We start from the raw sequence: 15,258 nt of genomic DNA on the forward strand, positions 1-15,258 counted from the left end.
CTGGAGAAGCTCCTGTTAACTGGGAAAGTAAATGGAAAGAAATCCAGAGGACACCGTTTTTACAAATCCTAGTAATTTTACATTTCAATCCACATAATTTTTCCAGTCTGGTTAAGTGTACAATGGAAAATATTATTCCGGTTAACCGGACTAATAAATTGTGCCACTGGCAAAGTGACATTACCATACATATCTACATAACGAAGGTCGGGCTTTAAGTCAACAAATATACGTAACAACACTTAACACGGAAGAAAATAAAAAGGCTAAATTCATTGTATAAATAAAACAAACTTTATTCATTAATGTTACAAAACCAATGTCATGGCTCTATACAACAACATTTGTTCAGCTACGCCCGAGGTCCAATGTTAAAGCATTCCGAAGCCTTTGGAGTAACTTATTGCTTTCATGAGTCTGTCCCTTAGTTTCTCTTCACTGTCGTATTCTGGGAGGAGGAGAACGTTGAAACATGTGTGAGCTGTGGGTAGTCTGTCGCAATCCGGGCCGTTTCTCGCTATGATAAGTTTGAGATAACTTAGGCCTCCTACAGGAACTCTGTCGGATCCCGTGGTGAATTCCAGAAGTTTCCGTTTGTCGTCGTTACTGAGACTATGCACAATGGACCAGAAGTCTCGGATTATTTTGGAGTCTGCGGTGTAACCGCCGTCGTATTCTGTCGACTTTTCCAACTCGTTGAAGTCAAAGTTCTGTAATGGATATTGATGTGTTAATTTAATTTGTGTCATATCATAACTTGTGAAAATTAAAATAACTCTTAGTTAAAATATATTATTCATTAGCCATTAATTATTCAATGTGTGTCTGTCCCTTAAGTAAATGGGTCTATGTTTAAATGATGTTTTGCCCTCGTTCCATCAATGGGACATCAAATGGAACTATGGATAAGAAGGGCAAACGTTTTATGAAATTATGTTAAATATTACATGAAACAAATATTAATTAGTTGGTACTTAACTTCTCGTTAAGAGGAATACTTCTAATTATAATATTATTATAATACTTCGAATTTTTCTAATATTTCTCGCTTAAGAAACACGTGTTTCTCACTTGGAAAAGCAATTACAACATGAGTTTTGGTTAAAATCGAAGCTACGTTTTTCGAAAATTATCGTCATCACCACTCATTAAGTCCACTGCTGGATATAGGCCTGCTTGCGTCCAGCGTCTTCCTGCGTCAGACCGCCTGGTTTGTGGATATCCAGTGCTGCGCTTGCTGGGTTTTCTGTTCTCCCTTTTAAACCCTGTTTATTATATGCTTCATATACTTGCTAACACCAGTATCAGAAATCAGATTTTATTAAGGTCTTTTAAAAGCAACATGACTTTAATGTAATGTAAAAAATATCCTTAAAATTTCGAAGATTCAACTGGTTTTACAAGCAGCTGCCTGCCTGACGTCAACCCTCCTTGGGAATGTTAGTGAGCACAAGCATGTGACACCAACCTTGCTGCCACACACCAGCGTCTCCACCTCCTCGGGCCGGAACAAGGCCGACAGCGGGCTCTCGTCCGTGACCATGACGAAGCCTCTCCGGAACGCCTTGAACTGAGTCTCCACGGATTTGTTTAACAGGAAATCCGCGTATAAGTCCACGAATTCCTGGAAAATACACCATTATATTAAACATGTAGAGCAAAAACGTTTTCTCGGTTTTCTCGATTTTCTATTCACATTCGGGGCGCGGCTAGTTTCTCAATAAAAACAAACCTTCTTATTTTCCTGCGTGACGAATATGCTGTCGCCATCTTTCTTGAGATCGTGGAATATGTTAGTGCCGAACACGTCCTGGTAGCATATCCTGAACGTCTGGTAGTACGCCTCCTCTAGATCCTCGCCCGTGTAGTCTAACATGTCTTTTAAACCTCTATACAATGTCTGGAAAATATACCAATACATCAAAATATTTTCATAACTAATTGTTTATTCATTAATAATATACAACAATAAGATATTTTTTAAACTACTAACCGCAAAGTTACTGCTAAGAAAACTCATTTACTTTAGTGACAAACGTACAGACAGGATGATTGAAATTAATGCAATCTAACAGCTAACAGCTCCAATTGCAAGTTATCACTGACAAAGATATGGTAACAAAAATATAACTTACAGGATTCCAATCCGCTAAGTCCTCGAACGATCCCTTCTTTCCCATGAGTTTCCTGTAGACCACCATAGGGAAGTCTACCGCTAATATTATGTTATTATATATTGCAAGCCCCAAAACGATGCCTATTAATGTGAACTGTGCCTCTGTCTCGAACGATGTGGGGTTGAACCTGGAACCAAATTTGGTCAAATATTGATATTAGAAAAATATTAGTCTAAAACACGGTATTTAAAATATATTGTGACCGATTGTTATTTAATGTTAGCAGTTGGTTTACACCATTTTCATCACATCATATGACAATAGCAGTTAATTTCAGATTTTTTATTGTGGCTAACGTTTCAATGACCCGTATTCCTCTTGGCTATGGCCATCTGGTATGCATTATTTATTATTTTTCAACCCCAAAAAAGAACTGAGCCGCGGGCGAAAGCTATTATTTTATACCCCCACGTGTAAAGTTAGGACGAGTAGTATGAGTAACGAACAAAAGTTCGTGACGTGTATACCCCTCCTAACTTTCGATAGTATAGATAAAAAATATACCTGACTTATGGTTCTAAGGTCAAAAGTCAGAACCATAAAAAATATTATACTAACCAGACAGTGTTAGTATCGGGGTGGTGCGTGAACATGCCGTAGTCTGGGTTGAAGATCTCCTCGACTATGAGCTGGAAGAACTCCTTGCTGACTCCCCCCTCGTCCACCCCCTGCTCCCCTTCGAATTCCACGACTAATTGCTTCTTCAGGTCCAGTACTCGTTCCATAGCTACAATTTCCAACTGGAAATTAAATAAAAATTATTAATGATTTTTTAAAATTATATTAAATTATTAATGTTTCGGTGGAAATTGAATTATTGTAAGTTATATTTTGATTTTTTTTAAATTAAACTTATACTTAGGAAACTGGATCATTAGACTATGACATAATCTAACACGATTCATTTTTCAATCTCTTTTCCATAAAAAAATAATTTCCATAAATTATTATGATTATTTAAGTGTGTAATCGATCGCGCAACATCACTGTCTGTTTAAACTCTATGGTTCGATCCCATCTCGTAGCGCATGTACCTATGTTGTATTTATAACTAACTGTGCCCCGGCGCTTCGCTCCCGTGGGAATTTCGGGATAAAAAGTACCCTATGTGTTATTCCATGTTATTTTCTACCCGTGTACCAAATTTCATAACAATCGGTCCAGTAGATAATGCGTGAAGAGGTAACAAACAAACTTATTTTCGCATTAATAATAGTAGTTAGGTTTTTAATAATAATATTGTCTCCTCGGTGGCGTGTAGTTCCGCCCTAAAGTAGGACCACTTGGACGAAGTCGGAGCCTTGTCAGCAGTTAGTTGATATGAAATGAGATCGTCACCTCGACCAGCGCGTCGTCGATGATGTGCGTGCGGCGCACCTTGAGCCGCAGGAAGGGCATGGGCGGCGCCGCGCCCACCACCGCGTGGAACATGGACACGCGCCGCTCCGAGTGCATGCGGATGCGGTTCTCGTAGTACAGACCCAGCGACTTACTCGCCAAGGTCAGGATGAACGGGTACTTCAGGAACGTGAACTTCTTACCTGACACACGCCAACGATCTTTATCATACACAACTCAAGCAATAATAACACAAAATGCGAATTCGTATTCAAAATTATTTATTCGACTTACGATTGGTGAGGTCAAAAATTTACTTAAAACTAAGTTGACTGTTGCACGACAAACATGTATCCACAAGTGCCGAACAAAATTATATAAAAAGTTATACGCAATTGTTAGAAGTTAAATTACAGTACAGCAAAAGTGCTGCACTGTAATTCGGTGTACAGAGAGCTTTGATGTCACGAGCACAGTTAAACTAAATTCATACAGTCGTATGAATATTGAAATTGAAATTTAGTTGACAATGCAGTCAAGGTTGTGTGACAGATTGTGTATACATAATATCTGCATGAATTTATATTATTTTCCAAAATTAATACCTGCGTCAACGCGTCAAATGAAGCATTGCACTCTAACACGACTTCTTTAATCAAACACATATTTTTTCAAAAAAATGCCTGAGTATATAAATTTAAAAAGCATTATAAATTAATGCTATATGCAAAACAAACATGTTTTCAATTCATCAGTCTTTTATAATATAAACTAGAAATATTTATCTTCATTTCTTCTTTAATTCATATAAGTATGTACAATAATATATAATTTACTCACCATTATTTATTTCTGTCTTATAATTTGCAAAATCTATTTCCATTTCTATAGTATCACTAAGAGGTTCGTTGTAAAATTCTTCAAATGGCAAGTATGGCTTCCTAGCATCTAATACGTTAATATCTAATTCCACAGCTGAAACAAAATTATTGTTGTTAATGAAAACTACACAAAAACAAGTTTTTTACAAAATACTACTTTTGGACATGGTAATAATTATTTTTGTGATTGTGACCATATCTAACACTCAATTATGTATGTCAGTTGACTGACTAGTAACCCCGTATATTGATTTTTAAACTGTATAAGTACATATTTCAATAAAAAGACATCTCAAGAATGTCTATTTTTTTAAAGTGACAAAACAAACACATCATAGTTACCTAAAGGGTCATCGGGTTGAGCCTGTTTGGAGGTCTTGATGGGCGAGAAGAGATGGTCGATGACGTCGCCCAGCGGGTCCAGCTGGCTGGCGATCACGATGGCCTCCTCCCGCAGCGTGTTGGACTCCATCGTGCCCGCCAACATGTTGGCGTAGTACACTATCTGTACACAGAGGTAACTATAGACATCGTCATATCTATAGCTTGATTCAAACAAGATAAACGAGACAGTATCATTTATATTTCAGTATTTCGCCCTCACAGAAAAGTATTAAAGCTAGTACCTTCATAAGTTTGGTGGCCATTGTGACGCTCTCATCATCCTGCACAGTGAAGTGGCTGGTGTAGTTGGTGGAGATGACTCTCAATGTGATGAGTTGCTGTAGAGTTTCCAGTATGTGCCGTAAACTCTCTTTACAATGTTGAGCCCATACGCGCGCTAGACGGGCTTGCGCTGGAAATAACATAGTTATTACATCAATTGGTCGAGCAAAGATTTAAAAAATTAAGAGATGATGGTACAGTCGTTCCAGTGTACAGGGACATCCAGGACCGAATCCCAATCTATTAGCAAAACCTACTTTTTCCTTGGGCCTGGTACTCTCAATGTTAATCACAGAACATTATCTTCTAACATGTTTTACTTTACTGTAGTTATAATGCACAATCATGTCTCTTGAAGAATTTTTTGAAGTGAAAACTTCTTTAGCCGCGTTGTGCACTTTTTGTGATGGGTATAAAATGTTTAACTCGCGTCAGGACACGTGACCCTGATCGAAAATTCGTAAGACGTCAAAAGTGCACAACGTTAATATAATAATAAAGTTTTCACTTCTGCCGGCACTCCCGAAGTGCAACACGTTTTTTTTTTTAGGACAACTAACCTTTGACAGACAAATGTTCGGCAGCATGGCACAGCGCAGGCAAAGCAATCTCCAAGTAATCGCTACAGCCCAGATCGGGCACTTCAAACGCTATCACGAAGCAATTCACGGCATCCTCCATACTCATTTTTTTTGTTATCCTCAGGTCTATCTCCAGGTTTTCTGCTAACGTCGTGAGGGCTGTTACTAAAGCTGAACTGTAATAATCTGATGGCACCTGAAATATAAAAAAAAAACATGTGTTGCAAATGTTACTTTGACTCAAATTAATTGTAATTAAGTTTATTCCTAGTAGAGTCAACAGCATATCAAGCTACCCAAATTCATTTTAAAATCGCCCCTATCACCGCTACACAAAGATCCATTCAGGATAACTTGAGATGCGGTCGACTGTACTTAAAATTCAAGTAAAATCAGACAAATTTTCAAAATTGTTTATATCACAGGGCTTCGAAAAAGGCGTCACAGCCGACATTGAAACCGATTGCGAGAATGAGAGGTCTATACGGATTATGGGAATGAAATTCATATAGGTACATCCTCAACATTATGAAAACATAACATGCAGTTATCACTCTGGAGATGAAAAAGTAGGAAAACGGACCTGGGCTCCTGCAGAAGGCATCACGAAACACATTGTTCTCGTTAAGACTTTTTTATTGTATTTTATTACAACTTCTATATGACCCATGCACGAGAATAGTTACCTTATAGCTAACATTTAATTTTCTCATTCATATTATACATGCGCAAGCAAAATAACGTCGTAAGAAACCACCCACCATATAGTACTTTTTCTTATGGATTGTCACAAAAAACCTTACATCTACTTTTTAAGTAAACAAAGCTACAACAACGTCCCACAGCTCGGCAAAAGCATCGCACTTTTATTCCATGTATCTACTTAGACTACATTATTTAGTTATTAGATTACATTATAGTATACAGCTAGACTTGTGTATTTCAGATACTTTCATAGCATTATGTCCTACGGACTATTAGTTTGGGGTAATGCAGCTGAGATAGGAAAAATTTTTGTATTACAGAAAAGAACTATTCGTTTTATTTATGGATTAAAACCTCGAGATTCTCTTCAAGAACTCTTCAAATCAATTAACTTCCTCACTGTTGTAGCTCAGTATATCTTTGATGTGCTTATTTTTGTCAAATAAAATTTACATTTATATAAAAAAATTAAACGAAGTAAATAGTGTAAACACTCGCTACATTTATATAAAAAATTAAACGAAGTAAATAGTGTAAACACTCGCTACATTTATATAAAAAATTAAACGAAGTGAATAGTATAAGCACAAACTTTGTAAGAACAGATTCAGGCTTAAAAAGGTTCGGCGGTCTTTCGTGGGTCAAAGTGTAAAATTATTCAATAAACTCCCTGCAGAGGCTATTAATCTGCCAATGAAAAAATTTAAAACTTATGTTAAGAAAAATTAAATTGATAAAGCGTATTACACAATAAACGCCTATTTGACTGATAAAAACGCATGGATCCTCCCGACAACTTTTTTTGTAAGTTAATTGTGTTTCACATCGATATATATATATATTATAATCTGCACTCGGATCACAATCATAACTTGTTTTGATATACCTTTTGACTATGTACATTATGTACTTTTTTATATTATTACAAAAAAACATTGTAAGATAAAATAATGGTAAGCCGATCTGGCATGATAGGGACCAACACTGTTCAAATGAGTTTATTTCGGCATTACTTACACAATATATATATACGACATTATTAGCTTCTGAGAAATAACTATAAATATAAAAATTTACGAGAAAAAATGCCTGTGAAGGTCTAATTTCTGAATAAATTATTCGAATTTGAATTTAGTGGTGTACAGCACATTAAGCTATGCAAAATTATTGCAAAATCGCCGCTATTGCCGCCGCATAGAGTTCTATGTTGAGTATCTTGGTGCGGTTGATTGTAAATTTACTATGTAAGATGTACGTACTTTGGCGAGGTAGCGGAAGGCCCTGCGACACGCGGAGACGTCGAGCGCGGGCCCGGCCACGCTGTCCACGTCCTTGTCGGGGTCGCTCGAACACATCGCCTTTGACTCTTTGTCTGGATCACAATAACATTCAATTATTACCCATACTAATATTACAAAAAGAAAATATTTGTATTTTTGTTTTTTTTTTGTAATAAACAAACTCAAAAATTTGTATGTAGACAAAACCTTCAGGAGTTACATAGGCTACTTTTTTTATCGTTTTACCCGAGCGAAGCCGAGGGGAGCCGCTTGGCATAAGCCTCCCCACTCACTTTCTAGTTTCCATTATATCCCTCCCAGTACCTAGCCTTTGGAATTATATAATATGTCTACATATGTATAATATAATGTTACCATTCTGGCGGCAATTTCTCCCTGAGATACAGACTCCTGTGTGGTTCGAAGTCGACCCGTGGTTGAATGGGAAGAATATTTGCGCGATACATAATTTGATATACCGTTGTAACTTGTAATGTTGGCAGACATTACTTAGGGATTTTTTTGCAGGAATTGATGGTATAATTTACGAATTAGGTAATTAATATTAAATATATGGATAAAATGTGGCTTTTTACATTTGCAACATACTTAGGGTGACGTTTAATTTCAAGCAATTGTAACATGAAGGTAATATAAAAATGGGGCCTTGACAGACAACAGACTAATAATGAAACGATTCTATAAGGGTTCCGTTTTCTTCCTTTTGAGGTACAGATCTCTAAGAAACTCGTTCGTTTTTAGTTGTTTTTACGGCCTTTGACAAAAAAAAGTGTGATTGTGAACAAGCAATATAACAACCACTGATTATGTGTTAAATCTAACCTGTATTTTTTCCTCCATCATCATTACTCTGGTCTACTTTAACTTTGCTTTGGAAACACCTGGCCAGAATGGCAGGCTGGGTAAATGCTTCGCCCAGGGCCCTGACCAGGGGCTGCGGCATTTTGGTCTGAAGGCACTCGTCACACAACTGGTAGATGCGCTCCTCCGTCAGCGGCGCACCATCTGACAACACCACGAGGAGATCGTCAATCATCTTCAATAGCACACAGAACTTTTCTCTATCCATTCTTAGTGTTTACTAAACATAAGTAACAAAAGAAATAGCCGAAATCATTTTAAAAGCCGTTTATCTGAGCAATTGACTCATTTTGTAATTATGATGGTTAATTTTTCTTTTTAGTTGAATGATTAACTAATTACCTCCCGGAAACTATCAACCCTATTGTGAAACCTACCTGAATCATGGTAATAAATATTACATCCATGTCATTATAGGTAAGAAAGAGTATAAGTACATAATTGGTAAATTATTTTGCCAGATGTGCTGGTATTTTTTTGGAAACTGACTCTTATTATCTCATTATAGAGGTCATTATGGAAAAATAGACAGTAGAGTCATATAGGTACAATAGACATTGTAGCTGATTGATTTTTAGTTTAAGTATAAATAATTTAGTTTTTAAAATTTTCTTTTCAAAAGCATGCAGAGGTAGAATTTGACTTACTATTATGACTAAGAGTTTTGCATTCTTCTTGTTGAGATACACTATGACTAGTTTCTGGTTTTGCTTCCTTCAAAGTGCTTTCTAGTTGTGATGTACTTGTTGTGGGGGAATCAGCCTTAACATCTTTGTTATCTGTGTTTTTTTCCTTTGGGTTTGATATGGTACATGTGCTGAAAATTTGAAAAAACTATTATTCCACAATTGATACCATTATCCCACACTATTATTTTATTATTAACTTAATCTGTAAATGAATACAAAAATGAAATCACTCCTTCAAGAAAATGGTCACAATAAACATAAATTATATAGATAACACATTTTACATCCACACAATCCATTTCAGACAAATGAAATCATATCACATGGACAATAGTCATATGACAAATATTCATCAGTTTAATAAATAACCAACTATTTATAGCAAGTATCTAAATGGATAAGCATACTGAGATCAAAGGAAAAAAGGCTTATCAATATATTTAGAAAATGAATTGCTAAAATATTTAAAATTAGAAAAAAAATCTTAACCTAACCTTATAAAAAATATTCTAAATGTGTAACTATAAAACACATTTTTGAAAAATATTGATATGTAACTTTTTTCATGCACCCCAGTATTCCAGTATTCCTAGCTACATTAAGAATAAAAGGCAACTCGCTAGATGGGGAAACCTAGATTACATATTTTTTAATGTTGAAATTTGTCTGTCCTTCCCCCTAATAACCCAAGACCTGTAAATATGAAATTTATTTTCATCTTGTTTATATTGCATTGGCAAATTTCACTTATAATTTATGATTACACTCCCCAATATCCAAAATTTTTTTACCAGTCCTTGACTTCCATACTGAACATCTGCCTAACATATTAAGTTAGGTATATGTACTAACATTATAATTATATTTTAGGTTACACAGGAACTACGCCATGAGATAAGATGACAACCACACCATGTTACAGTATTGATATCATAATATTTAAGTATAATTTCATATCCTTTTTAATATACCATGCTATTCTCAGTTTTCCTGATTTTATTACAAAAGTCCGGCACAAACTCAAATAAGAGATGGGATTTTGCCAGAGGTTTTAGGAATAAACTGGGATAATATCATCTACAGAGATGAAGTCCCACCCACCTGGCACTGGAGTTACATGTGCTGGCCTCTGTACGAGGAACTTTATTGGGGAGACTGTCACACAGGCGCGCCTCTTTATAGAACAGCTTTATAGCCTCCGCCGCAGCTTCGTTTGGAGTCAAATTTCGGGCCTACATTAAAATAAACATAGCTATTTCAATTTTTGACTTTTCAGTCACATATTTATTTGGCTAATATTATCCTTTTGATCCTGGAGATAATAAAAACAATGGAATAACAATAGTATTGCAGTCTGATTGGAGCCGCATATTATGAATCTAGTTATGATTTCTATTAAAGCTTTTATTATACACAATCACACCAATTTGGCATGAAAATGAATCACTGATGATCTTCAATTTACAAATTTACACAAATACAGACTAAAAGTAGTGTAGTGTGCCTAAATAATCAATATTTTGCCAGTTCAGTTGATATTACTAATCTTCCCATTCAATGAATTTGAAACAAAATTACAAAATGGACTGCAGACTAACAAAATGTTATAAATATAAACAAAACTCACCTCTCCACTGGAAGCGCAATACTGATTATCACAATCAGGGTTACCACAGCCATCTAGCAACTGGTAGAAGTATCTTTCAATCAGTTGTTTGGCAGCAGCTCGCTTCATTATATCCTGAGTATTTTCAGAACCAGTTGCAATGCATAAACCTGGAGTAGGTTGACCCTCAGAGTTGTTTGGGGTTGAACTGTTATTAGACGATGTTGCTTCGTTCCCCCTGAAATGTCGCAGTTTTATTTCACGTGACTGTAACGCAGTAAGTAAAACACAACAAAAGAAATAACGAAAATAGCAAGTAATGCCTAACCTAACTTCTGTGTCATATTTGCGCAGTAAACAAATAAATATAACACGACGAAATAAAAGTTAAAATGTTCAATCCACCAAGTTTAACAACAGGATATAAATACCATGTAATATTGTTGATAAAATGATTACCTTGAAGCTTCGTCAGTTTCGCTTTTTGAGTTCATAGAAATTTATGCTATCCAGTACTAAAAATCTCCTAAGCCACAAGCAACTTAAATGCGATTGAATCCAATACATTCGCCAGCTATTTCAAATACCAAAATATTTTCATAAAATAAACCTAAATAAGGTATGGCAGTACACAAAAAATCACCAATTGTTCTTTAATCTGTCAACCATTTTGAAAAATACATTTCGTTATACGTTTGTAGGCGCTATTTACACAACAATTTAATGACTTTGCCTTTCTGAAGTTGTTTCTGATGTAATGTAAAACGGAGCGTTTTTAGAAGATATGTGTGGAAGTGACATTTTTGACAAAAAAATACAAATTGTGGCCGTTTATTCGTCAAAACTTCGCTTAAAAAATAACTGTCAACTAAATGTCAGTCATGACAGTACTGACGTTGGTTTGGCATATGTTTGGCATTGATGAAATTTGTTTGCAAAAGATAATTTACAAGTTTGCTTGCTTGCATTTGCAATGCGTTAGTTCATAGCAATTCGCATTTTACTAAAGATTCTAAACTATAAAATATTTTTAATAATAATAACTACAAGAAACTTGTGTTTTAAATATACCCTGAAGAGAATACTACAATCGTTTTGCGAAGTGTACTAAATTATAATATTACAATGACAGATGTTATGACTGCCGAAGAAGCAAAGCAGGATCGAGTGGCGAGTATTCTGAATGGTTTCCAAGTGTATCCTTTTAATTACTACTTCATAATAAAACTAGATTTTATTCAAGTACAAAGTGGACACGTATTATGACATAGCCACGGCTTTGTCGGCAGATGTTGGCAAAAACTGCCGTAACCAGAGTAAATTACCACGAGTACAGGAGTACTCTGTTATGGCACACGGGCCGAGATAGCATGGTATTAAATGTAGCTAAGGGAATAAGTGGTAAAATATTATATACTACATGTGCCATGTTTAATATTTTATCACTTCTTTGTATTTTAATATTTTATCAAGTGATCAAATACAATTCCTATCAGACATTACAAGTGTAAATCGTTATTAGTCACTTTGAACGTTACTGGATTAAAAATAAATATAGAAGGGGAACCACTCTATTTACTACTTAATTTCAAGTATGTTATTATTAAAACTGGTGTCAGATATTATTCAAGTCACCTAAAGGTATCTGACATGATTTTTACAACAAACACCTAGTGGTAATTAATCTCATACACAATAGTGAACTTAAGCTGTCAATAAGTATGTAGGTTTCCTCATGTTTTCCTTCACCTTTCTGCAGTGGTGATCAATGAAACCTACTACACATGAGTCGGATGGGTATACAAACTCATGTGGCACAAGTAGGATTCAAACCTGGGACGATCTTAGGCATTGTTCTTAGACGGATGGTCATAACTACTGCACCGTTTCAAACAACGAATGGAAATATTTATGCAAAAAAAGTTACTTGATACTTTAATATTTCCTTAATATTATATAATACAGAAATTGGATGAATTTACGTGATGCAGACACTAGTAAGTATTTTTATGGATTTATTACAAAATTATGTATAGTATTAACCATGTAACTAGCATTGGTGCCGTAAAATGTACTGAAAGGCATCTACAACAAAGATATGCTAAACTGGCTATTAATATTGAAAAATAAACACTAAGATTAACTGCTTAATTTCTGGACAATCAATAAGACACAAAAGTTTTATTTGTTACGACTATTATAGCAGTTGTGCATCCACAAAAGCATTAACTAGGCATATATATACTAGGAATCTTTATTATTGATCCTCAACTAAAACATCTGTTTGGAGGCAGTATCATCAACTTCAGTAGCATCAACTTCCGTTTCCTGAGATAGCAAATAAAATTGGAAATCACATAACTACTGTATATTCCTTGTAAATAGCTAGGTAACAAAATGGTCTTGAGATAATCAATTATAGTAGAATATAAATTTATACTCAAGACAGTCCATAAGTAGCAATTTTTGAAGATAAAAAAATGTATTATGCAACTTTTAAAACACTGGATATTTTGATTGCAGGTAAAATTTTGTGGCAGCACAATGAGGATATGTCAAACCCGGACGTAGAGCATGAAGCGAGAGTGCCCAAGAGGATTCTTAAGTGCAGAGTTGTGTCTCGGGAGATCAATTTCAGTTCTGTAGAATCCATGGAACGCTTCCGTTTAGAACAGGTCAGTGTTTTGCATTAGATCTTCAATGTGTTAAACTGTTTTGCTGTTTTAATTATAAATAATATGAAACTTTATCTTTTTCTCATCTGAGTGTTTTCTTGGTTCCTTCCTCAGCGACTTCCTTGTTTCTCTCTGACTTTGCGTAGTCATTGACATCCTACAAATTGTTGTCAGAGCATAGCTGTTGATAGGCAATATGAAACATACTGATTTTCGAAACATAAACATATTTGAAAAATATTAAATAATGCTTGCTTAAAATAGAAAGCTGTTGTTCTAATAAATAATCATTACATTATAACAGTTATGTTATGATACAAGCGTGTAGTGGGCATTACATATGAGGCAGAATTTTCCATTGAAACACTTGAAGGCGACAAGAGACAAGGTGTGATGCATCAATTAAAATATTCCTAGCAAGTGTGTTAAAAATATTTTGCAATTTCAGAAAGTTCTCTTCAAAGGGCGGTGCCTGGAAGAATGGTTTTTCGAATTTGGTTATGTCATTCCAAACTCCACCAACACTTGGCAGTCCGTCATCGAGTCCGCCCCTGAATCTCAAATGATGCCAGCTAATGTATTAAAGTAAGTAAAACAATCTTTATACTTAATCTGTCTTATGAGAGTGAGTTTCTATTGCACTACAACTACTAATATACACCTACGAATATTTTAGCTACCGAAAATTTATATCAATGGGTGTGGATGTTTGTTACTCAATCATGTAAAATCTGCTGAACAGATTTTTATTTTAAAAAATTATCGCCCACTCCACACTACCTCTAATGACGGTGGCGCTAGTGAACGGCTATATAGGACCTCAATAGTGAATTGGGTTCTGTTTGGAATCATTGAGCCCTAAAACTCTTTGATAAGTGTATATTTAATTTATATCTATGATATTTAATTCAAACTTTTCTTTATTTCAGTGGAAATGTGGTAATAGAAACAAAATTCTTCGACGGCGATCTTCTCATTACGACTTCCCGAGTGAGACTGTTCTATGTCTAAGTACTTTAACACCGTAAGGCACCTAGTCAATTGCTTTTAATTAAATACTAGTGTCCGATCAAAGGTCGATTTTTGGCGGAAGGTGATTAACACGTTCTGAAAGAAATTCAATTGTTATAACTGCTATAGGTAGTAGCCGTGCATCCGCGAAAGTGTTATTAAGCTATCACCACAATTAACCCTATCAATCTATCTATCAATCAATCAATCAATCAATCAATCAATCAATCAATCAATCAATCAATCAATCAATCAATCAATCAATCAATCAATCAATCAATCATCAAAAAAAACAAACAATCAATTACCTAATCATATCAGATGATCATTATTAAAACCCTAAGAAGTTACCTATCTAAAAAAAAATTCAGTATATGACCATTGACCAATCACACTAAGTTTATTTCAAAATTGGCTAAATAAATCTAAATTCACATATATTTTAGTATGTCAGGGAAATTAAGAATGTCTTGTTATTCGTTGTTATGAACATGGACAAAAAAGTACATACACAACATGTTTTTACCGATATAAGATCGGTATTAACTTAGGAACTAAGGTATTTAAACAACTTACTATATGATTCGTTTAATATTACTATGCAATGATATTGAAAATGTAAATTAAATAAATTTTGTTAAATAAATTCGCTTGCTCGAAACTTGTCGCTTTCTAGAATTCTACACGGCCTACACCCAATTTAACTTAAGTCGAAATTTGGGTCGGACATTATTATAATACCAATGTCGTGTTTCATTTATTTGTAG

At 35.0% G+C, this 15,258-nt stretch overlaps 2 protein-coding genes across 2 annotated transcripts; one reads left to right on the plus strand and one right to left on the minus strand.

Moving 5' to 3' along the window:
* Positions 1-271: 271 nt before the first annotated feature.
* Positions 272-11,481, minus strand: Ube3a (Ubiquitin protein ligase E3A). The gene is made up of 16 exons (XM_053744044.2): positions 11,265-11,481; positions 10,827-11,043; positions 10,301-10,431; positions 9,158-9,327; positions 8,472-8,654; positions 7,608-7,720; positions 5,623-5,839; positions 5,023-5,192; positions 4,739-4,901; positions 4,356-4,490; positions 3,516-3,718; positions 2,736-2,917; positions 2,136-2,304; positions 1,733-1,900; positions 1,469-1,624; positions 272-710 (listed from the first exon to the last, which is right to left on the minus strand). The coding sequence occupies exons 1-16, from the start codon at positions 11,297-11,299 to the stop codon at positions 372-374; spliced, it is 2,751 nt and encodes a 916-aa protein (XP_053600019.1). The 5' UTR covers positions 11,300-11,481; the 3' UTR covers positions 272-371.
* Positions 11,482-11,723: 242 nt separating this feature from the next.
* On the plus strand, positions 11,724-14,702 carry PrBP (Prenyl-binding protein). The gene is made up of 5 exons (XM_053744045.2): positions 11,724-12,001; positions 12,771-12,802; positions 13,329-13,480; positions 13,929-14,065; positions 14,410-14,702. Exons 1-5 carry the CDS (start codon positions 11,931-11,933, stop codon positions 14,489-14,491), a joined length of 474 nt encoding a protein of 157 aa, XP_053600020.1. The 5' UTR covers positions 11,724-11,930; the 3' UTR covers positions 14,492-14,702.
* The last annotated feature ends 556 nt before the right edge of the window (positions 14,703-15,258 follow it).

This window comes from Plodia interpunctella, chromosome 4, assembly GCF_027563975.2.
Source record: "Plodia interpunctella isolate USDA-ARS_2022_Savannah chromosome 4, ilPloInte3.2, whole genome shotgun sequence".
Taxonomy (NCBI): Eukaryota; Metazoa; Arthropoda; class Insecta; order Lepidoptera; family Pyralidae; genus Plodia; species Plodia interpunctella.

Bases quoted from the DNA above. Each gene is read 5' to 3' on its own strand.
- Ube3a (XM_053744044.2), bottom strand. From the start codon at position 11,299: ATGAACTCAAAAAGCGAAACTGACGAAGCTTCAAG. The intron at 9,328-10,300 runs GTGGGTGGGACT...TCAAATTTTCAG, and splicing joins ACATGTAACTCCAGTGCCAG to CACATGTACCATATCAAACC. The intron at 711-1,468 runs GTTGGTGTCACA...TATCCATTACAG, and splicing joins CGCTGGTGTGTGGCAGCAAG to AACTTTGACTTCAACGAGTT.
- PrBP (XM_053744045.2), top strand. From the start codon at position 11,931: ATGACAGATGTTATGACTGCCGAAGAAGCAAAGCAGGATCGAGTGGCG. The intron at 12,803-13,328 runs GTAAGTATTTTT...TTTTGATTGCAG, and splicing joins TTTACGTGATGCAGACACTA to GTAAAATTTTGTGGCAGCAC. The intron at 13,481-13,928 runs GTCAGTGTTTTG...TTGCAATTTCAG, and splicing joins AACGCTTCCGTTTAGAACAG to AAAGTTCTCTTCAAAGGGCG.